Raw genomic sequence first — 24,208 nt, forward strand, 5'->3', positions numbered from 1 at the left:
ATCCCTCACCTCTTCCTTCACTTCATTTATTACTGTATCTGCACTGCCTTGTGCTCCCAGGAGGAGCTTGAACAGTTCCTCAACTTTGCCAACACCTTTCACTCCAAACTCAAATTTGCCTGGTCCATCTCCAACACCTCCCTCCCTTTCCTGGGCCTCTCTGTGTCCATTCCATTTACTGTCTCAGCACTGACATCTATTTCAAACTCACTGACTCCCTAGCTACCCTGACTACACCTCCTCTCACCTATCCTCCTGTAAGAATGCAATCATTTACTCCCAACTCCTCTGTCTCCGCCACATCTACTCCCGAGATAGAGAGTTCCACTCCAAGACATCCCAAATGCCTTCCTACTTCAAGGACCACAACATCTCGTCTCCGTTGATTCATAATGTCCTCAACCTCAATTCTTGCATTTCCTGCACATCTGCCCCCAACAAAAATAAGGACAGAGTCCCCTGGTCCTCACATACCACCCCACCAATCTCTGATCCAGTGCATCATTCCCTGCCACTTCCACCAGCTGCAACTTGACCCCATCACCAAAGAGATAGTTCCCTCCCCACCCCTTCCTGCCTTTCGCAGGGACCACCCACTCCACGACCCACTCGTCTGCTCCAGCCTTCCCACCAACGCCACCACACCCGGTACTTTGTCTTGCAACCACAGGAGGTATTACAGCTGCCCCTACACCTCCCCTCTCACCTCCATCTAAAGTCCCAGACAATCCTTCTTAATCCAACAAGGATTTACCTGTACATCCTCCAACCTGAACTACCATATCTATTATTCCTGATGTGGTCTCCTCTACATCGCTGAGACCAAGCGCAGATTCGGTGAATGATTCGTTGAGTATGTGCGCTCTGCACCCTAATCAACAACACCTTCCAGTTGCTAACCATTTCAATTCCCCCTCCCACTGACTTGGTGACATATCCATCCTGGGCCTCCTCCAGGGTCATAATGACATCACAAGTAAACTACTGGAGGAACAATGCCTCATATGCTGCCTTGACAGCTTACAGCCCAATGGCCTCAACACAGAATTCAGCAGTTTCAAAATCTCCCCATCCGTTGTCTCATCCCATGTCTAACCCTCCCTCTCATTCCCGCCTCCGTGACCTGACACAACCTGTCCATCGTCTTTCCCACCCCTATCTGCCCCACCATTCCCACTGGCCAATCTCCACTACCCTCTACCCACATCCACCTTTCACCATCCCACTTACTTTCCCACAGCCCCACCCTCCCCATTTATTTCCGAGCTCCCTTCCCCCTGCCCAGTCCTGATGAAAGGTGTAAACCCAAAATGTTGACTTTCCTGCTCTTCTGATGCTGACTTGCCTGCTGTGTTCCTCTAGCTACACGCTGTATTGATTCTTACCATGCAGTAGGATTCAGGGTATGGTGATGATTATGAAAGGGCTTTGCCCAGATTCTGGCTGCAAAGTTGGCAACATTCAAATTTTCTAGTTGATGACATCACACTCCTTTTACAAATGTTCGTTCAAGGAATCTAACTGAAACACTTGCATGGTCTGGTAATCAAATACTGTCAGTTTGATTCATAACTTGGTCCTCTTTCTCAAAATAGAAACAAAACGATCACCCTTTGTAATGCAACGCCAATCAAGATTCCATCTCAATGCATAACAGTTAATGCCTCTTTCTCTTTAACACATCTGTTTACACATTTCCATCAATCTGTTTATATTGTACAATAGAAAGTTTATGGATATTCCTTTCATATTAACTTTACGGAAGGTGCTAACTAACATTACCATCTTTGCAAAAAATGAGAATGATGAAATCTCCTTTGTCAGTAATGCAAACATAGTGTATTAAGATAGTCTTTGAAAGGACAGCTCAAAACTTCGAAATCACCAACTTTTTTCCTTATGGATCAGCCAAAGAACAGCACTGATTGTGCCATGGACCTAACTGTGTTAGATTGCACAAACATGTTCTCTGAAGCAGGTAACACAGGAGTATAATAGAATGCGAGGTGTGTATATATTTAGAGGAACCATTCAGCTGAGATATCACTTTCCAAGACAGGAAAAAGTGAGTTTAAGTCTTTCCCACCTCTCCCAACTATATGGTTTAACCAGGAAATGTGACACAATTCTCAATAAACACCCTTGATGACTGCAATCACAACAGAACACAAGGAAGTCGACACCATCCAGGTCAAAGCAATCAGTTTGAAGACTGCACTTGACATTGAACTCAATATCCACTCATTTCACTGCCAGTAGTTTATGGTTGCATTATGTGAAATGCACAATTTGTATTGCACTAACTCATCAAGATTACTTGGCAGTAAACCAAAAAGAGCAGCAGTTTCTGAATCTAGAAATCAATCCCCAGTTCACACCCACGTGGTTTAAACAAGGAGAAGGAGCAACAGTTCAAGATATAAATAATAGGTTATTTGATAGTGAGGGGTGCAGACAGGCATTTCTTTAGCCACAGAGGTTACTCAAGGATGGTGCACTGCCTCCCTGGGATCAGGGTCAGGATATAACTGAATTTCTGCAGGTCATCCTGATTGGGGTAAGATCATAAGTCAGATGTTGTGCTACACATTGGTACTGATGATATATTTAGATCGAGGGATGAAATCTTGCATCAAGTTTTAAGAGAGCTAGGCAGTGGATAAAAATGCAGGATCTCTCTAAGGTTGCAATCTCTGGATTACTCGCATTGCCACATGCCAGTGAGAACAAAAATTGGAGAATAGGGCAGATGAATGTGTGGTTGAGGAGTCTGTGCAGGAAGAGGGATCACAGGATCTGTGTCTGGGGATGGTGGTACATATACAATTGGGCAATTAAACCTGAACCAGAATGGGACTAACATCCTTGCAAGTGAATTTGCGAGTGATGTTGGGAGAGTTTAATTGTTTGGCAGGAGGAACGGCCACAGAATATTAGTATAGTTGGGACACAGCATAATATAATAATAGATCCAGGTCAGGGAGAGAGGAACCATGTTCGAATTGAAGGGAGTAAGGTGAGGCTCAATGGTCTCTAAGTATTAGAGGCAGGACAGATGAGTTAAGGACATGGGTTATCATTTGAAATTGCAATATTGTTGACATCACAGAGATGTGGTTGAGGGACAGGCAGGATAAGCAACTCAACATTCCAGGGTATAGGATGTTTAAGCAAGATAGGGAAGGATATAAAAGAGGAGGTGGTGTTACAATATTAATCAAAGGAATCAGTTAGTGTAGTTGGGAGGAAACATGTCTTAGAAGGGTCTTCAAATGGGCTTTGTGGGCACAGCTTAGGAATATAAAGGGAGCATTTTCTGAAGAAGGATCCAGACCCGAAATGTCAGTTTTCCTGCTCCTCTGATGCTGCCTGGCCTGCTGTGTTCCACCAGCTCCACAATGCAATTTAAGTTTTTTTATGGGAAAGGAAATAGATGATCTGCAAAAAAGAGTTTTGAATTGAAGGCAGCAGATTTTATAAAATAAGGCAGGATTTGGTGGTGGTGATAGAAGGCTATATGAGAGACTAGGGTATTGTTATACAGAAAACATATAAATTATATAGATGAGAACGTGGGAGGAATCTTAAGCAAGGTTGCTGATGACACAAAGATTGGCCAAGTGGTGAATAGTGAGGAAGGAGGTTTAGGTTACAGTGAGTTAGACAGATTGGTCAGATCAGTGCAGATGGAATTCAACTCTAAAGAAAATGTGAGATGATGCACTTTGGAAGTAACAAGACAAGGCTGTACTCAATGAATGGCAGAATACTAGGAAACTGAGAGGAACAGAGGTATCTTGGAATGCTTGTTCACAGATCCCTGAAGGTGGCAGATTAAGTGAAAGGGCAGTTAAGAAGCATACAGGACACTTGTCTTTATCCATCATGGCATAGATTATAAGAGCACGGAGGTCATGCTGGAGCTGTACAAAATTATGTTTAGGCCATAGCTGGAGTACTGTGCGCAGTTCTGGTTACCACACTATAGAAGGATGAGATTGCACTGGGACAGGTGCAGAGGAGATTCACCAGGGTGTTGCCTGGGTTTGAGCATTTTTAGATACAAAGAGAGGTTGGACAGGAACATATTGTTTGAGGGGCATAATTTTAAGGTGAAGGGCAGAAGATTTACTGAGGATTTAAGGAAGAACTCTTCATCCAGAGAGTGGTGGGAATCTGCAAAGCACTGAAGGGAGGGCAGTTGAGGCGGGAAATCACACAACCTTTCGAAAGAATGTGGATGAGCACTTGAATTGTCATAACATTCAAGGTACAGGTCAAATACTGGAAAGTGGGGTTACTGTAGATAGATGGGTGCAGACCTGTTGAACCAAAGGGTGTCTTCTATGTTGTATGGCTCCATGAGCCTCTAAGCAGTTATGAAGCTTAGAGGGAATGTTGGGAATACTTGCCTTTATATTCGAAACATGGACCTCTGAGCTTTGCTTCTTAAATTGTGGCATTGCTTAATCTCTCAACATGTTTATTCTGTGAAACATATTCTAACCAATACATAATTTCACATTTACTGGAAAGCTAAATGCTGATCACAGGTGTCCTTGGATAATCAGAAGAAGAAACTTTAGCTACCCTGCACAATGGGGACTACACTTCAAAAATAATTCATGCCTACGCTTTCGAACATTCCGTTGGATAGAACGAAGAGACCCATGATAAGAGGCGGAAGGAAGGAAGTTCCCTCTGAGATCCCTTTGTTGACTTCTTCCCAATGACCTCACCGAATTTAAGACCTGGAAAAGGATTTTCACTGCTCTCTGTAGGTGTATCTTTGACAGGACACTCGCCACAATTACTGTAACCTGAGATTAAACAATTTTTTCACATTGCTGGTGATGAGCCCAATCAAATTTCAGTTTTTTATGTTTCAGAAGAATGGGACTGATGCCAAATTCTGGTGTATATGATGTGACGCAACTCTTTTCTTTCCTTTTGTCCATTCTTAACATGTGTTTCCACTTGGATTTACTCCCAATTCACATTAGATAATGCTGGATAATTCCAATATGTCAATTACAAAACTAAAGTATATAGATGAAGAGTAGAAAGCAAGATTAAGAGCAAAACCTAAGAATTAATATGAAATTCATAAACCATTTGAGATCAACTTCTGTGCTCTAACGACAGCTGAATTTTAAATGTTATAACACTTACAACCGTCCAAAATTTTGTATTTAATTCTTTAGAACTATCATATTTAGCATTTGAATTTACTGCCAAATATTTACTCAGAACTCAGACCAAACAATTTTGTTACTGATGGCCATATCTGACTAAAAACCTGACAGCGATTCAGAAAAAATACACTGGTGAGTCATTGAACTTATGAAGAAAGTACAGATATTTGAATATTTGGAGTTCACGCTATGACAATGTCTAAATGTGAAATGGGTGAGGCTGAGGCAACATTGCAAGGGTGGCAGGCTATCTTGTGCTCCTGAGATGCTGCTTGGCCTGCTGTGTTCATCCAGCTCCACACTTTGTTATCTTGGATTCTCCAGCATCTGCAGTTCCCATTATCTCTGGCAGGCTATCTGTCAGGTTCTGAGGAAGGGTCACCGAGCCCAAAACGTTAACTGATTTTTCTTCACAGATTCTTACAGACCTGCAGATCTTTTCCAGCAATTTCTGTTTTTGTTTCTGATTTGCAGCATTCTGCAGTGCTTTTGGGTTATATTATACAAGGTATCATGGTAGGAGATGGTCAGCTAGAAATGCTGTTTGTGTCTACTGCATGTGCCTCAGTGACTCTGAGTGTGATGGTTGGTAAATTTAGAGAGGTGGTTACACTGCAGGTTCAGGCATAGAGTCATGTAGCACAGAAACAGACCCTTTGGTCCAACTAATCCACACTGACTGTGTCCCAAACTAAGCTAGTTCCCACCTGCCTGCAACTGGCCCATATCCTTACAAATCTTAACTTATCCAAATGTCTTCTAAATTGTGCAACTGCATCCACCACTTTCTCTGATAGTTCAATCAACACATGAACCACTGTGTAAAAAAGGTATTTGTGTCCTTTTTAAATCTTCCTCCTCTTACCTTAAAAATATGCCCCTAGTTTTGAACTCCACCACCCTAGGGAAAAGACCCTTGATAATCATCTTATTTACACCCTTCACCATTTTATAAACCTCAATAGGATCACCCCTCTTCTCTCCAGTGAAAGAAATCCCCATGTTTCCAGTCTATTTTTACACCTCAAACCTTCCAATGCTGGCAACATCCTGGTAAATCTTTTCTGAACACTCTCTAGTTTAACAATATCTTTCCTATAACAGGGCAACCAGAACTGCACATGGTACTCCAGAAGAAGTCTCACCCATTTCACATTTAGACATCATCACAGTGTGAACTCCATGTCCTGCACAATCAACATCATATCCTAACTCATGCACTCAGTGGTCTGAACAATGAAGGCAAGCATGCTAAACGCCTTCTTAACAACCCTGTCTACTGTGATGCAAATTTCAACGAATTAGCCTTGAACTCCTTGGTTCTCTGTTCAACAACACTACCCAGTGCCCTACCATTAATTTTATAAGTGCTGTCCTTGTTTGTATTACCAAAATGCAATACCTCACATTTATCCAAAGTAAACTCCACCTGCCACTCCTCAGCCCACCGACCCAGACAGTCAGACAGATGGGTAACTGTCAGGAGAGGTAGAAAGGTAGTGCAGGAGTCTCCTGTGGATATTCTTCTCTCAAACACATATACTGTTTTGGGTACTGTTGGTGGGGGTGGGGGGTAGTCTCTCAGAGGAACATAGAAGTGGCAGCCAGATCTTGGGCACCAAGAATGAATCTTATGTTATGTGGGGGTTGTCAAGGTTCATGTGTTGATTGAACTATCAGGAGTAATTGCTATGGGAGATTCTCCTGTCAGGGGCACAGACTGGTGATTCTGCAGTTATGTGCAAGAATTCAGGGTGGTATGTTGTTTCCCTGCTACCAGGGTGAAGGACATCTCAAAGAGATTGCAATACAATGTCAATGTCAAAGAGGCAATTAAGAAGCCAGAGGTTGTTGTACATATTGGTAAGAGCAACATAGATAGAGAAGGGGCTGAGGCTTTGCAGAATGAATGTAGGAGGTAGGAGGTTAAAAAACAGAACTTCAAAAGGTAGTAAAACCTCTGGATTACTCCCAGATCCACATGCAGGTGACAGTAGAAATAAGAAGATAGGGCAGGTAAATCAATAGTGCGGTGGGCAAGGAATGTGTGTCTTCATCTGTGTGTCTGCATCTGTCTGTGTCCCCTAAGTAGTCTTGAGAATAGAAAGACAGATGAGAATGGTTCAGAATTAAAAAAGAGCAACTTATAAAATGCAGACAAGAGCAAGTCACAGTACAAGGTAAGTTTGAAGAATTAACCTGCATTTATTGCAATGCAAGGGGTCTTACAGGTAAGGCAGATGTACTCAGGGCATGTATGGGAACATGGGACTGGAACATCATCGATATTACAGAAGCATAGTCAAGGGGGGGACAGAACTGGCAGCTCAATGTTCCAAGGTTTAGATGCTATGAGAAGGGTAGAAAGGGAGGCAAGAAAGGAGAGAGAGTGGTGTTTTTGATTAAGGAAAACATTACTGCTGAGGATATTTCTGCAGGATCATCCAGTGAAATGAAATGGATGGAATTCACAAATAAAAAGGGATTAATCACCTTGATGGGATTGTACTATAGTACCCCCAATAGTTAGTAGGAAACTGATGACCAAGTCTGTAGAGAGATCTCAGATATACATAAAAAGAATAGGGTTGTAATTGTAAGGGATTTTAACTTCCCAAACATAGATTGGGACAGTGAGTTTTGAGAAGATTTGTAGCTCAGGTTGAGGTTCTGGATGTAAGTTTGCTCGCTGAGCTAGAAGGTTCGTTTTCAGATGTTTCGTCACCATTCTAGGAGATGGGAGAGATATGAAATGCATGTTTTGTGTTGGCTTTTACTGTGGAGAAAGAAATTGAAGCGAAGGAAATAAATAGTAATGGCTTGAAATCAGTCCATGTTACAGAAGAGGTGGTACTGGAGGTCTTAGAAAAATAAAGGCAGTTAAATCTCTGGGACCTGATCAGTATGTCTCAGGATGTTGTGGGAAGTTAGGAAGGAAATTATCAGTCCCTAGCAGAGATATACCTACGAGCTACAGCCACAAGTGAGGACTAGAAGGTGGCTAATGTTGTGCCTTTATTTAAGAAAGGCTGTCAGGGGAGGTCTGGAACTAGTGGCATTTGGGTCTGACATCAGTGGTGGGTAAGCTGTTGGAGGGGATTCTGAGAGTTAGGACTTACATGTATTTGGAGAGGCAAGGCCTCATTAGGAACAGTCAGTATGGCTTTTTGTGTTGGAAATAGTGTCTCGCAAACTTGATTGGGGTTTCTGAGGATGTAGCCAACAAGATTGATAAGGACACAGCAGGAGGTGTTGTCTAGTTAGAGTTCAGTAAAGCCTTTGACAAGGTTCTGCATTGTGATCTAACTTTAATAATCAGCCACAAGGGGTTCAGGGAGTGCTTGTTAATTGGATTCCAAATTGGCTTGACAGTAAGAGATGGAAGGTGGTGGTGGAGGAGGGTTTTTTTTTGGACTGGAGGCCTGTGATCAGCAATGTTCCAATGGGACTAGTGCTGGGTCCACTGCTGATTATCATTTATGTAAACAAATTTGATGAGATTTAGGAGGGATGGTTTGTAAGCTTGTGGACAACACCAAAAGACACATGACACCAGGTTTATTTGGAATCACACAAGCTTTCAGAAAGCAGTGCCTTTGTCAGCTGCAGTGAAGAGCAGGACACACAGACACAGTTTATAAGCAGAGAAATCATGTCCGAGAGATCAAAAGATCATGCAACTGATGTGAGTGGAGTGTCAGATAATAAGTCTCGGCAGGTGACTAAAAGTGTTACAGTGTGTGTAAAGTGCTTATAAAGTCAAAGTCAGTGCTGTGCTGTCATGACAATTAGGCAGAGCCGTCGGAATATACATCTCAGGTCAGACGCTGAACTGTAGGTATGAAGCTTTGTTCAGAATCTGTCTCAGAGTTTTAACCTGGAATCAGGCAGGTTTTATTCCAAAGCTGGAATTTATTAGATGCCACACTAACTGACTATGACTACTAACTGTGTGTTGTTTGAACAAAATAAAATGTATCTACAAATAGACAAACATCTCGGATGAAATGATTCACCCAATATAGAACTGAGAGACCAAGGGGTTCAGGTGCATAGTTCTTTGTAAGTTGCATCACAGGTAGACAGGATGCTTAAGAAGCTTAGCACTCTTGCCTTCATTGCTCAGACACCTGAGTATAGGAGTTGGGAAGGTCATGCTGAGGCTGTATAGGACATTGGTGAGGCCACTTTCGAAGGACTGTGTACTGTGCACTGCAATAAGAGGGATATTATTAAGAGACAGTTCAGAAAAGATTTGCCAGGATGTTGCCAGGACTGGAAGGGTTTTGAGTTAGGACAGGCTGGAACTTTTTTCACTAAAGTGTAGCAAGTTGAGGGGTGACCTCACAGAGGGTTATAAAATCATGAGGGGCATAGACAAGGTGAATAGCAAAGGTCTTTTCCCTTGGGTGAGGGAGTTCAAAACTAGGGGACGTATTTTTAAAATGAGAAGAAACAGACTCAAACGAAACCTGAGGGGCAACATTCTCATGGAATATATGGAATGAACTGATGCAGGTACAGTTACAAAATTTAAAAGACATTTGGATAGGTACATGAATAGGAAAGGTTTAGTGGGATATGGGCCAAACACCGGTAGGTGGGACTAATTTAGTTGTTTGGGAAACTTTGCCAGCATGGACAAGTTGGACAGAAGGTTTTGTTTCCATGCTGTATGACTCTGAGGTGGACCCATTTCCCTTCTTATACATGTTTAAGTGGCCCTTCGAAGACATGTAGATATGCTGTTTTTCCTATATTAACTCCTACCTTCTACTAGTTGTAGAATGAGCAAAACGCAACAGTACTATTTCATAACAATGAGAATACAGCCCAAATCTTCCCCCAGCTCAAAACTCTAGTGAACTTGGAGGTAAAGAACAAGAGTAGCTACTTTCGTTATAACAATCAGAACTAGCCTGAAAACTCAAAATTAAGTACCTCCCAGAAGTATCACTTTCCACATTTTTACCAGAAAAATGATCACCCGACACTGACAATATTCAAACATACATGCACATAACTTTCCTGCTCTTAGTTTGTCAACTTCTGTTTGTTCTTCCCATAAGGGTGCTTGGATTTTGTTTGCATATTCGAACTACAGTAAGGATTACAACATCATGTACATTCTTACCTCTTTTTCATGCATTTGAATCGAAGTCTGCTCATTGCAGGATATGCTAACATTTCCAAGGCTTGTTTTAGGTAAAATCTACAGAAGAAGGATAAAGTAAAACACGGTGCTCAGTGATCAAACAGAAAGCATTGGAGAAAAGCCTTCAAAAGACACATTTTATTTTTATACAGGGATCCAATTATTGGTCTCTTCATTTTCCATATCCGTGCTCATTTGGGAATTTAGCACCTACCGGAGACAGAGGTATTGGCTTCTCTCTTAGATATCTGGGGTTTACAATCTGGAAAAACAAAAATAAGAATTATTTTTGATCATGGAGATCTCATTTTCCCTTTTAACTCTCAAACACAAAAACACAAAACAGATGACTTGAAAAGGCTGGTCACCTAAAATAAATTTCTCTATATCAATAAAAGTTATGTTTAGAGTTGTTTACTTTCATTGTATCGATTGCTACTTGAAACCTGGTCACACAACATTGCCAAATACTTTTTTATAAATGAAGAAGCATGCTCCAAATCCAAGTAGCCTCATTTATGTCTCATCCTGAAATTGTAAATTGATCAGCTAACATTGAACAGTTTCTTCAAATTCAAATTCAACAAACAAGGTATTTTCAATCCTTGGAGTTTTAGGTCATGAGACTGGACACTTTGTTGTGTTAATCCAACAGATAGAAATTCCAAGATGAACACAGCTCACCTTTCAGCTCAACAAATGGAATTTGTATAACGTTAAGATTATGCTACACTGCATCAGGTTTTTCAGCACTAGGGCCAGAGGGCAATGGCACAGTGTAGGTGTGGAACTGAGGGGAAAAAAATCAGTTCTATTTGTTTCGCCAAAGATTGTGTCTGGAAAAGTTAAGACACTATCAAATGGTAAACTTTAAGAAGTTACGTGATAACAAATATTAGTAGTATTTTCAGGTTATTTGTGAGAAATTATTTCCAAAAACTGGCATCCAATTCCAATAAATCCGAGGATAAAACAATTTAATTCACTACATTTCCTGCACACAGAAATATGAATGTGAAAGCAGCTTGTGGAAATCAAACAATTAGGTCTCAATATCAAATGGCACTGAGATGATGCGGTTGCTCCCATTGCAACTGCATTAATCAGGGAATTGACATCTTGTCCATGTATGGATGGATACTAGTCTCCACTATGAATTTGAGATAAACACCATTTTCCTATTTCCTGCATTCTTTCATTTGAGCAGCAAATGACATTGACACGGCTGGCCCCAGTTGGGAAGATGATAAATTTCATACCAGGTAAAAGCCAAACCACACAGTAATTACTCATTGAATCACTTCGAACACGTTTGCAATGATCAACCTTTATCATATCTTTAGGATCAGGAATTACTGTTATGATACATGATTGTTAGATCCCAAGAGTGTGGATGTCTGCTCCAGAAATTAATGGAAGCAGACAAATAAGTGGACGAAAAGTAAAAACTGAATTTCATTTTCTTGTCAAAATTAAATGTAGGTGGTGCTGTTAAATTAATTAAATCTTAATATCGCTACAATGAAGAAACTCTCAGATTTGCTATGGAACACACGATTCACAAGTCAGTCAAAATTCGTAGAATAATAGATACTTGGTTGATTATTCCTTTTTTTTAAACTGAAGCATCATTTGATCATCCATAGAATTGCTCGATGGAAACTGGACTACCATTTTGAACACCCTTCTCCTTGTGCAATGAATGGGAGAAAGCTTAGAAGCCTCAACTATGTTTTTTCTTTATTCAGAGTTCGGAAAACTTTTAGCTTCATGAATGAAAGAAACACAAAAATGTTGAAATATGGATATCAGGAAGGTTCAGGTTGGCAATAAGGAACTAAAGGGAAGTAAGAATGGAAAGGGTTGCATTAGCCACATAAAAGGATTTGGATGAAATTTCAGATGAGCTTAAACAAAATTAAATATTCTTTGACTGGTTCCTGTAACATAAATAAATATCACCTATCAAAAACAGATTGATACAAATCAAAATATTCCCATCACCTACCAATGTTTCAATAAAGAACTCTGTAGAGGTAACTGATGTGCTTGTTTAAATCAATGCTGTCCAGTATGTTTGCCATATGTGGCTAGATGAGAATTAATCCAGATATGCTGAGGTATATTTTTGATCAGCAAATAAAAACTCAGGAATAATTACATTCACCCAAATTTCACATGCACTTTAACCTACATACTTTGCTTAAATTGAAAGATGAGTATGCATTCTTCGATGGTTATCACCAATTAGTCACTTGTTAAAATAGTGGGTAACATGGGTGAAAATATAGACTCCATTACCATGGAAACAACACAAGACACTGGATAAAAATAGTAACTATTGTGACCTGATTGTGATCAATCATAATGTTCACTCCTGGAAGAGGAGAAAGCACACAATCAATTTTGAGAAGAACCAACAGTACATAAAGTGGTAAAGGGTTGAGGCTGGACAGCCACAGTGTGCCTCATGCAACTCGTGAGCCAATATTTTCAGTTATCGTGGTGAAGCAAAAGCATTGTTTACATTAGCTTTTAGGCTTCTGTCCAGCTAAGTGCTGAGTCTTATACATTCCTACCAGAATTCGAAACTTCATAAAGAAAGACTGTTAAGTTGCACAGAGAAAGGTGATGTAGGTACGTGAGATAATTATCCAAGCATATTTAGTCATACTGAATGCAAGAGTCATGAGTAAATTCAAAATAGAGGTTTTAAAAATAACAGAAGTACGCACAAATCCAAAAGGAATTCAAGCAGAATGTCTTCAGCCAGTGAGTGGTTCAAATGTGCACACAAGGAATAATTGAGTTGAGCAGCATATATGCATTTACTGGGACGCTGAAGAAAGGGTATAAACAGTTACGTTGATACAATTGTGCATTAATTCCAGCACAGCCTAGTTTGACCAAATGGCCCATTTCTGTGCTATGTATTTAACGTTTTGAAAACTCTTAATTAAAGTCAGCAGGTGCAGTTAAAATGATATTGGTATTGGGCAACTGACATTGATTAATAACCCCTTGAAGAAATGCATTGTTTTCCCTGTCAATGTTACTTCAGATAAATTTCAAAACTTCATGTTTAAAATTTCTTCAGTGCTCCTAAACAAAAGATTATTAACAATTTTCTAATTTCATGTTATGAATTATTTTCCATTTCTGAACAAGGGGCAACAGTTTTTATAAATGGCAAGTTCTAGCACACTTAATACCTAATTTTGCTGTCAACAATGGCCAACATTTTGGACTGTTTATCCTAAAATAGGGGATCATATCTCAGGATAAGTCATCAGATATTTATGACCAAGATGAGCAGAAATCTCTTCAGCCAAATGTTGGAAACTTTTAGAATTTTTCAAACCAGATGGCAATCAATGCTTAGACCATATTCAAGGCTGAGATGGATAGATTTTCAGTTACTTCCCACATCAAGTGATATGGGAATAGGGCAGAAAATGGAGTTGAGATCAGGGTTTGAGCCATGATCATTTTCAAATGAGACAGCAGGCTTGAGCAGTCAAATGAGCTACTCCTATTTCTTGCACCTTTATGCTGTCAATTGTGTGTTCATCCTCTCAGCTTTGAAATAGTGATAGTCTTTAAACTCCAAATGGAAGAAATCTTGATGCTAATTCTTGAGTCAAGATTATGTGGGAGCATCTTGCCGAGATGGACATCAAATGAAAACAACCATCAAACAAATAAATGACCACTATATAACGGTGGCTCCAACAAATGCTTAATTTTTTCCACATGACCCAAAACCAACAACAGAGCTTTGGAAAGAAAACGCAACAAAGGACAAGCCAAACCAAGATTATAAATTTAATTCAGCAATTTTTCTGATCAGTTTCTACTTTTTGTCAGTGCTTCTCGTCATTCTGAAGCTTTTGATATTCATTTTCAGGAGGATTTATACCTGTCTCAGTCACAAAATCTAAGTGTTCATACTTACAATAAATAACGTACCCCCTAGCTAAGTTTAGAAGTTTTGTTATCCTGGGTGTATCCTTTCCACCATCACTATGTCAGATGACGTAATTATCTATCACATGGCAAAGCAAGCTCAGCACATGTACGGGTCATTCGGCACAAGAAGTCCACACCAATCCTCCGAAGGGCCCACCCAGACCCATTCCCCTACCCTATCCCTGTAACTCTGCATTTCTCATGGCTAATGCACCTAACCTACAAATCCCAGAACACTATGGGTAATTTAGCATTGCCAATCCACCTAACTTGCACATCTTTGGACTACGGGAGGAACCTGGACCACCGAAGGAAACCCCCACAGACACGGCCAGAACATGCAAATTCCACACAGTCACCTAAGGATGGAATCGAACTTGGGTCCATGGCGCCATGAAGCAGCACTGAGCCACCATGCCAGCCATTGCATAAAACAATTGTTAGTGTGTTTTGAAATTGGATTTACTGTTTACACAAGTTGATAAAATCAGTAAGAAGGAGCCAGAGATTCAATGTCATTCCCAAAAGAATAAGGGAGAAGATAGAAGATTTCATTCTCTCACACAAAGCATTATTACAAGGAATACTCTGCCGTAAGCAACAACTGAAACAAGACTTAACAATAACTGACACTTATATAGCACCTTTAACATTAAAATGCCAAGACGCTTTCTGAAGTGTTATGGACAAAAAGCAATTTTGCTAACATGTCTCCAACAAAATATCATTTGAACTAACAGATTATCAAAAAGTGTTGCTGAAATAGTATTCTACTAGGAATATTTCAATTTTAGGTGTATTTTATGTGCATACTGTGTTAAATGTTAATTAGTGAGTGTTTCCAGAAGAAAAGTATAAAATGGTACAGCGAAGTCTCCAGTGCAAGAATTATAACTAGCATGCAAATAGATTTCTTCTGTGCTGCAGTGCTTATGATTCTGTATATGAGGATATTGACAGAACAATGGACTGCATCAAATGTTATCTGCAACCCTTCATTCTCTATTCAATGAACTCCTAATGTTAGCCAGGATTTGAAGCAAACATTGAGTACGGCTGGCTGTCTATTCTGCAAGTGGGAAAGGAAAACACAAGGGTAAGTAGCTACTAGTCAACTGAGTGACTGACAATACAATGATTCTGGCAGAACCTGAAAGCAGGTCACCCCACGCCTTGGCTTCACAATTGGGGATAGAACAATGCATATGATTATCAAGGTGCAATAGATTTTCTTCCTTTCAATTTCCTCCCTTCCTCTTCTGAAGCTCAATACTTGCCAGGGTATGATTGGTCATCTGCCAAGACCTCACCAGAGCAGAGGGGAGGAAAATGAAAGAACAAGGGGAATCCTTTGAAAACATATACATGCACCATCATATGCAATGAGTAATTATGAATTTCCTTTTACTGAGGGAATAATGAGTGCCTGAGAACGACACATCTGTCCTCTAATCAAAGAGTTCAATTCGAAACCACAAAAACAAAGCTCAAGCTGTTCATTACTATCCTTTGAACCTTCCGATTAGTGATTATGCTTCCTGGTATTTGTTTGTATTTTTGTATACACACACATTTTCATTTACTTGTTGGCTCCTTATCCTGTTTTTCTAGTGATGACAGTATTTCCCTGACAAATGCTGACGTTTAATGAAGTACATTAGTCAAAGTAGATAATAAAGAATGAATAATTTTCATCCGTTCAGTGATTTCCAGGGTTTACTTTAGGATGCATATTGTTTCTGATTTTTAAAGTTGTCACTGTGTTATTTAATTGGTGGATATATTTAAAACCTGCTTGTTTTTGTGTGCTTTTTATGACAATTGTAATATTATACTTTCACAACTAAGGGTGCAATTAGAAAAGTTAGATGGATTGCAATTTTCTTGCATAGTTTTATAACAGATGTAGCCTTCTGCCCCTCTGCAGTCCAGTACATTTCCCAGGGTAGTTCAGTACTGCAGCTGTTTGTGGTGTTGCCTTCACTGACTACTGAAATGTCTTTGAAGTTTATAGAGGCCAATACCATTCTGTTTGCTCTCATGCAAAGCCACAACTAAAGGATATGGAATGACTGTATTCACTTTGATCTGCTTATTACTAATATTGTATTCTCAACTGAGTTAGTCACTGAACTGCAAAGCTATTGTGTGGCCATTGGTTACTCTATTTATGTGACGAACTGGAAACTTGACAAAGTGCCGAGAATTCAGAAGAGATTTTAACTATTTGCAGGATCATAGACATTTGCCATTCTGAAGACAAATCCAAGAATGTGAGAAAAATTTAATTCAATCGCCAAAATACAACTTGCAAAAAAAATTACAATTTATTAGTGAGGATTTCTTTTAAATCACTTAAAATCCAAATTTCATTCCTTGGGGCGATAACTGTAGTAATGATGGAGGTGAGACATCTAATGAGTCTTCCCTGAATCAAGTGCACCCTCTGTAGGGAAAATTTTCAGATCTTCAGTTTTTATACATATTTATTTAATATTTAAATATTTAATGACAACAATATTTGATGGGGTGAGACGAAGGGCAAAAGGTGAATCTGGAACATAAAAAAGTGCGGATTTGCTAGATCATATGACCTATTTTGTTTTGTAAACACTGTGTAAAACTGTTAAAACCAACAATAGATAAACAGAACATACCCCAAGATTCCAGCTATTTAATCTTGCTTCAAAGTCACTCTCATCAGAAGATGTAATGACTCTGGGTTCCGAAACCACCTGAAAACACAATTTAAATGAATTTTACATGAAACTGTGATGCAACAAAGTGAAGAATGAAACTAAAAGATTTCTGATATATTTTATCCAAAATATTCTTGAAATTACTTTGTTGTAATCTTAAAAAGTGAAGGTCAAAGCTATAAGATTGAATTCTAGGCATCATTTCGAACTGGTTATTTTTTCACCACTGTCCACACTGTAAGTATGTTTTTGCCATTTAATCAGTTCATAGCTAATCTATTCTAAAACTCAATATATCCTGTTCTGATAATCTTTCTTAATGCAACTACTTAATCAATCTTTTCAGGTGTCAGTGAGTTTAGTTGGCAGGACAGCTTGTTTGTGGTGCTGAGTGATGCCGTAAGTGTGGGTTCAATACCCACACCAGCTGAGGTCACCGGGAAGACATTCTTTCTCAACCTCTCTCTCCCTGACTGAGGCGTGGCTACCCTCAGGTTAAAGCATCACTTAACATCTCTCTCTCTCTCTCTCTCTCTCTCTAATGCCACAACAGCCGTATGATCTGGTAAGACTACAGCATCTTTACTTCCATGACTGAAAATTTCAACAACCCTAGCAAGCACATCCCCTTCATTAAAAGAATTCCAGACTGCAACTACGCTTAGTGTGAAAACTCTTCTTGATTTCACTCCCAAATAGCTATGATCTGCCATCTTACACAATGGAAGACACTATCTCAGGGCATGAATTTACTTTTGAAACCACTGATTCTTCTTGTTTTCACCACCCTGAGGGCAGCGTGTTTCAGATGATTGCACTTGCTGCAGAAACAATGGAATATAATAGATGTGTGAGATGATGCATACTGGCAAAAGATATGGGAAGAATCAATACACACAATACACAGGTCTGAAGAATATGCAGGGACCAAAGGTTAGAGGGAGATTATGCACACAGAGTTTCAAAGGTTATAGAGATATTGAGAATGAGAGAAAGGTGTTAACAAAGTATACGGGGTTTTGGGCTTCATTAATGGAAAGTTTTGGGCCAGAGATGTGGGAGTGGGATGTGACAAAAACTTGTTTTTTGCAACAAGTTGAGCACATTGCATATCATTGCAATCAATGATTTTGAAACAAAATCGAATGGGCATTCATCAGGGTTCAGGCATTAGGCAGGAAAGTTAGACTGGCCTACTCCACAAAGAGTTAGCCTTGATGGTCAGAAAAACATCCTTCTATATCACAGTGGAATTTCCCTTCAGAGGAAAGAAGTCAACTATATAACCTATCAAAATGCGTAATTTTAAAAATCATGTTAGATCATTTCTCAACCATCGATTGCAATGGGGTGCATGCCTAGCATACGCAATGTGTCTCTGTTGTTATAACCCTCAAAGCTCCAATGTCATGCTGATCAAGCTGTGCTGCATCTGCGCGAACATGCTGTTCCTGGGATCCAGTACATAAAGCTGAAAACGGTACTCCAGATGAGCAAAATTCTACGCCAATGAAGCATCAGTTCCCCAGTTTGATTGCATGAGGCTACTCAGCTAAGTGTCAAATAATCGATCAGCCTTTTGGAATATATTATCAGAAATTAAGATGGCTTTTGCAAAAGAATTAAGTGTACAAAAATTCAAGGAAAGAAAACTTCCATTTATAAAGCATCTTTTACAACCAAATATCTCAAATGCTTCACAGTCAATGAAGCAGTTTGGATGTGTAGTCACTGTTCTAAAAATAATAGTCAATAAAGCAAACAGCAAACTCCAACAAATAGCAACATGACAACAATAACTGTTTTCTGTGATGCTGAATCAGGGATAAATATTCACAAGGCCACAGTGAATAATGTTCCTACTCTTCTTCAAATTAGTTCAACGCAATCTTTTAAACCCATACCAGCAGGCAGAAGGGGGCCTCATTTTTGATGTCGTAACTGAAGGAAAACAGCTCTGACAATACAGCACTCCATCACTTCATGGAGTGTCAGTCTTAATGTTTGTGCTCAGGCACTGGAGTTGGACTTGAATCCAGAACAATGTAACTCACAGGCAAAAACATTATCAATGACTAATACACGACTTAAAATACAAAGCTGTAACTATACTAGCAAGCCCGTTTCTTCATCAGAAGTCTGATCCATTTGTTTCTTAAATCATTCTCAGTCAAAATGTATTTTGCTGCTTCTGTTTTATTACACGGAGGATAACTGCATTCATTTTGCGTGACTGTCATTCAAATTATGTTGGAGAATACGAAGAAAACCAGAGTACGTTCTAACAGAAAGATAATGTTGGAAAGTTGAAGAAAACAGCCAAAGCAAAGTAAGTTAAATGGTTGCAGGAAAGGAGAATAAAATTGTACAAAAATAAATTCCACAGAACAAAGACCATTTAAAAAGCATCAATCCAAAAGAAAAGCTGGAAAGCACAACAGGTGTGATAAATTAGTTCAGAAGAGACTAGCACATAGCCATGAAGAAGAAAACAAAAATCAAAGGGTTGAAAATCAAACAGAGATTAACAAAACATACATCCAAAAATATATCTGGCATTAAAAAAATGAAATAAACAAACTAACCATGAAAATATAGACCAAGGGGAGGAAACCTCAAGCCACAAGTTTGGCAAAGTGCTGGATTCAATCAACCCTTCAGTGGAGCTCTAGAATGGATGGGTATTTCAGCATTTTCCCAACAGCAGCTAGTACATATACATGGGAGCTGGGAAATGCAGTTGGGTTGAAACAATCAGGCTGTCTCAATGAAAGTCTACACAGTCCCATCCTTAGTAATATGATCGATGTATTATTTGTCTGGGTTTCTAACGAATTTATGAATAAATCTTCACCATATTTTGTCCAAGTCTGAGGCCACAAGCAAAAGTTGCTCTGAGATTTCAATGTGACAAGCTGACAAGACTGGACAACATTTGGACTATTCAAGTGAACTTCAACCTGCACCGGTCAGAAATTATTTCTGACAAAAGATACTCCACAAGTATAAATGTTTTGATTCAACGACCAAAGTGGTCAGTTTCTTTTATACTGCTACAAGAACAAATGAGACTTTCACGAGGTCTCTTTAATGAACTCAAAAATAATCAGTGAACAACTCATTTCCAAGAGCAAGTGGAAAAACTGGTTAACTTTCAAGCTATAATGTAGAATTAGAAGTACATCCCATTTTAAACCTAAAACAAAGACATACAACATATATATGAACATATGAAACAGCAGCAGAAATACAACATTCAGCTCCTCAAGTTGTTCTGCCATTCAATAAGGTCATTGAAATTACCTCTGGTAATCCTCAAAAAAGAATCAGCCCACCAGTCTGAAAAATATTTAATAAACTTGCCTCATCTGCTACAGCATTCCAAAATTGCTCAATGATGAGAGAAAATGTTCTTTGTCAATCCTGTCTCGAAAGGGCGACCACTGATTTGAGAACAGTGTCCTCCAGTTCTGGCCTAATCAATAAGAGGAAATATCATTTTCACCTTATTCAGGATTTTACACTATTTCTAAGCCTCAGCAGAAACAAGCTCAATCTGTCCAGCCTTTCCTTATAAGATAGTCCACTCATTCCAGGTACTAACCTAGTAAAATAGGAGGCTGGAAGAACATAGCAGGCCAGAAGCGTCGGGAGGAAAAGAGCAGTCAACATTTCGGGTATTGTCCTTCTTGGATGTGGGAGTAGGGGGGAGCTACAGATAAAGAGAAGGGGAAGGGGTGGTATTGGAATGGTGGTGATAGGTGGACAGGGATAGTAGGTACAACCTGCTTGGTCACTGGGAGGGATGAATATCCATTTTCATTTTTGGTTATAGACCAACATTTACTATAAATCCACAGACTTCCACAGCTACCTAGACTACATCTCCTCCCACCTTGTATCCTACAAAAACTGCATTCTGTTTTCCTAATTCCTCCATCTCCATCGCATTTGCTCTAACGAGGAGACGTTCCACTCTCAAGTATCAAAAAATGCACATTCTCCCCACTCTGTCATCCAGACAGCCCTCCACTGCACTGCCTCCACTCCCCACTCCATAGCTATTAACAGGTCCATCCACCTCCAAACATAAAGATAGGGTGCCCTTGTGCTCACTTTCCACACCACCAGCCATCACATCCAACTTATCATCCTCAAACACTTCTGCCAACTCCAATCAGGCCCCACCACCCAGAACTTCACCCACTCCCCACCCCTCTCTGCCTTCCACAAAGACCATTCTCTTCACCACTCCTTAATTTGCTCCGTGCTCCCCACCAAAAACTCCAAGCCGCCGGGTAACTTCTGCTGTACCTATAAAAGATGCATCGTCTGTCCACACACTACCTCCCTCACTTCCATTCAGGACCCTAAACAGACCGTCCAAGTGAGACACAGCTTCACCTGCATCAACTTAGCCTATTGCATTTAGTACTCGCAAAGTGGTCTTTACGTTAGTGAGACCAAATGTAGATTAGGTGACTGCTTTGCCGAGCATCTTCACCTCACCATAATGGTCAAACTAACCTCCTGGTCACTGCCCATTTCAACTCCCTGCCACACAGTCCCCTCTGACATGCCCTTCCTCGGCCCACTCCAGTGTCACAGCAACTCGGAGCATGAATATGAAGAACACCTTATCTTCCTCCTGGGCACCCTACAGCCCAGAGGACTCCACATCAATTCTCCAATTTCAAATGACATTCCCACCCAATGCCTGCTCCCCTTTCCAGCCCCATCACCTTCCTTCTATTCCACCTTCTGACCCTCCCTTCCAGCCACCAACTGGATTCATACTTCCAATCAACCAGCCAGTTCATGCCCACTACCAGTGTCCACCTGTCACCACCATTCCACTGACACTCCTTCCATTCTCTCTTTACCTGCAGCTCCCCCTACTCAAAATGTTGACTGCTCCTTTCCTCCAGATGCTGCCTGGCTTGCTGTGTTCTTCCAGCCTTCTGTTTGTCTACCTTGAATTTCAGCATCTGCAGTTTTTTCACACTAACCTAGTAAAGTTCTTCTAAACTGCCTCCAAAGCATTTACAGCCTTCCTTCATAAAGGAAACCAAAACTTCTCACAGTATTTGAAATGTGGTCTTGCCTAGACCCTGTATAACTGAAGCACAACATTCTTACTTTTATTCTCAATTCCTCTTGTAATAAAGGATAGCATTTTATTAGTCTACATGATTACATGCTATACCTGCATAGTAATTTTTCGTAACTCATGCACTGGAACACTTAAATCTCTTGCCATTTAAGCAATACACTGCTTTTCCATTACTCCTGCCAAAGAGAACAATTTTACATTTTCCCAAATGATTTCCACAAAATCTGCCAGATGTTTGGCCACTATCTACCTATCTCTATCTGGTTGCAGCCTCCTTATGTCTTCTTCACAATATACTTTCCTACCTATTTTGGCGTCATCTACAAATTTAGCTTCCATGCATTCACACCCTACATCTAAGTCATTGATGTAAATTGTAAAACATTGAAGACCTAGCGAGGACCTCTGCAATACTCCATTTGTTATACCCTGCTGATCAAAGACTCATTTATGCGTATTCTATTTTCCACAATTCTTTCCATAATAATTGTTACTCCACATAACAAGCTTTTAGTTTTCATAATAACCTTTGATGTGGCATGTCATCAAATGTCTTCTGAAAATCTACTGTAGATCTACTGACTCACTGTAGTGATTGTAATGAGGTCAGCCAGTTGGACTTCATCGAACATAAGTTCCCCGATTGGACCAGATTAACAGCCCTATCAGGGAGCTTTGGCTGACAGACAGATAAAATGAAAAGTGTCAGACATCCTGTTCACTCAGAGCTGACTCTGAGGAAGGTGGATCAAAAACGAGCTTTCTCCACCTCTAAATAAAGGGTGATTTGGTAATGGAATACCTGGCCTCAGCAGAGTTATTTCACTCCCCGTTAGGTCTTTGACTTATCAGTTAAAATTCACACCTAAAAGCAACTGCTGCGGGAAAGATAAACTGCATTTCATCAGGTACCTAGTAAGTTGTAACTGTAAGGAACAGAGACCCCACTCCCAACCCAGAAAATAACAATAAATTCTCTCTGTAACTTGATTCAGTTCCAAGCTGTTCAGTTCCTGCAGAACCAATCACAGTTGTTGGCAGACAATAGGCTGCCAAATGGGACTAGGTCAGAATGGGTTGTCTGGAAGACACAAATGAGTTGGACAGAGGAATCTGTTTCTGTGCTATATCATTCTGTGACTCTAAAAACATGTCAAATGGGCAAAAGTCAATGGTAGCCCTACTGTCTGGAATACAGTCAGAATCCAGCATCAGATGGGCAGGCAATGTCCTAGTGGTATTATCGCTGGGCTGTTATTCCAGGCACCCAAATAATGTTCTGGGGACCCAGGTTTGAATCCCACCATAACAGATGGTGGAACTCGAATTTAATAAAATATCTGGAAAGAAGAATCTAATGACGACCATGAATCCACTGTCCATTGTCAGAAAACCCATCTGGTTCACTAATGGCCTTTAGGGAGTGAAACTGCCATCCTTACCTGGTCTGGCCTATGTGTGACTCCAGGCCCACAACAATGTGGGTGACTCTTAACTGTCCTCTGGGCAATTAGGGATGGGCAATAAATCCTGGCCTAGCCAGCAATGCCCTCACCCCATAAACAAATGAAGAAAAAAAACTAAAAAGATAATCAAGAGGGAGAAAATAAGATGAAAAAATAGTGAGGAATACTAAACTGACAGTAAGAGCTTGTTAAATATTCAAAAAGAAAAAAAAAGTCAAAGCAAAGATAGGCCCCTTAGAAAATTAATCTGGGAAGATAGTTATGGGGAACAAGGAAATGGCAGAGGAGTTGAATGCATATTTTGCAACAGTCTTTACAGTAGAAATGATATTTCAAACATTGCATTAATAGTATAGAAAACAGGGGAGGAATTAAGTACCATCAAGAATTTGCCTATGGGCAGGAAACAGAAAATGGGGATTTTTCAGGTTAGTGATCTGTGACCATTGGGATCTGTTTATAAAACATATTAATAACTTGGAGGAAGGAAGCAAAATGTACTTGACTCAAAAATATAGGCAACACAAAAATAGGCAGGCTGCAAGTGGATCACAAAAATTTTACTGACAGATATGGATAGGTAAGTAAATGGGGCAAAAGGTTCGCAAGTG

The 24,208-nt window shown here is 40.0% G+C and overlaps 1 protein-coding gene across 3 annotated transcripts in view; it reads right to left on the bottom strand.

Moving 5' to 3' along the window:
- cep112 (centrosomal protein 112) overlaps nucleotides 1-24,208 on the bottom strand; it is a 473,221-nt gene that overhangs the window by 366,289 nt on the left and 82,724 nt on the right. For 2 of the 3 annotated variants that reach the window (XM_059653619.1, XM_059653620.1), the window contains 3 exons: nucleotides 16,977-17,054; nucleotides 10,565-10,612; nucleotides 10,330-10,407 (listed from right to left, as the gene is read on the bottom strand). In XM_059653619.1, the coding sequence (XP_059509602.1) occupies nucleotides 10,330-10,407; nucleotides 10,565-10,612; nucleotides 16,977-17,054 (204 nt within the window). The remainder of the gene's footprint in view (nucleotides 1-10,329; nucleotides 10,408-10,564; nucleotides 10,613-16,976; nucleotides 17,055-24,208) is intronic. The other variant, XM_059653621.1, reaches the window with a different exon arrangement.

This window comes from Stegostoma tigrinum, chromosome 22 (genome assembly GCF_030684315.1).
Source record: "Stegostoma tigrinum isolate sSteTig4 chromosome 22, sSteTig4.hap1, whole genome shotgun sequence".
Classification (NCBI taxonomy): domain Eukaryota; kingdom Metazoa; phylum Chordata; class Chondrichthyes; order Orectolobiformes; family Stegostomatidae; genus Stegostoma; species Stegostoma tigrinum.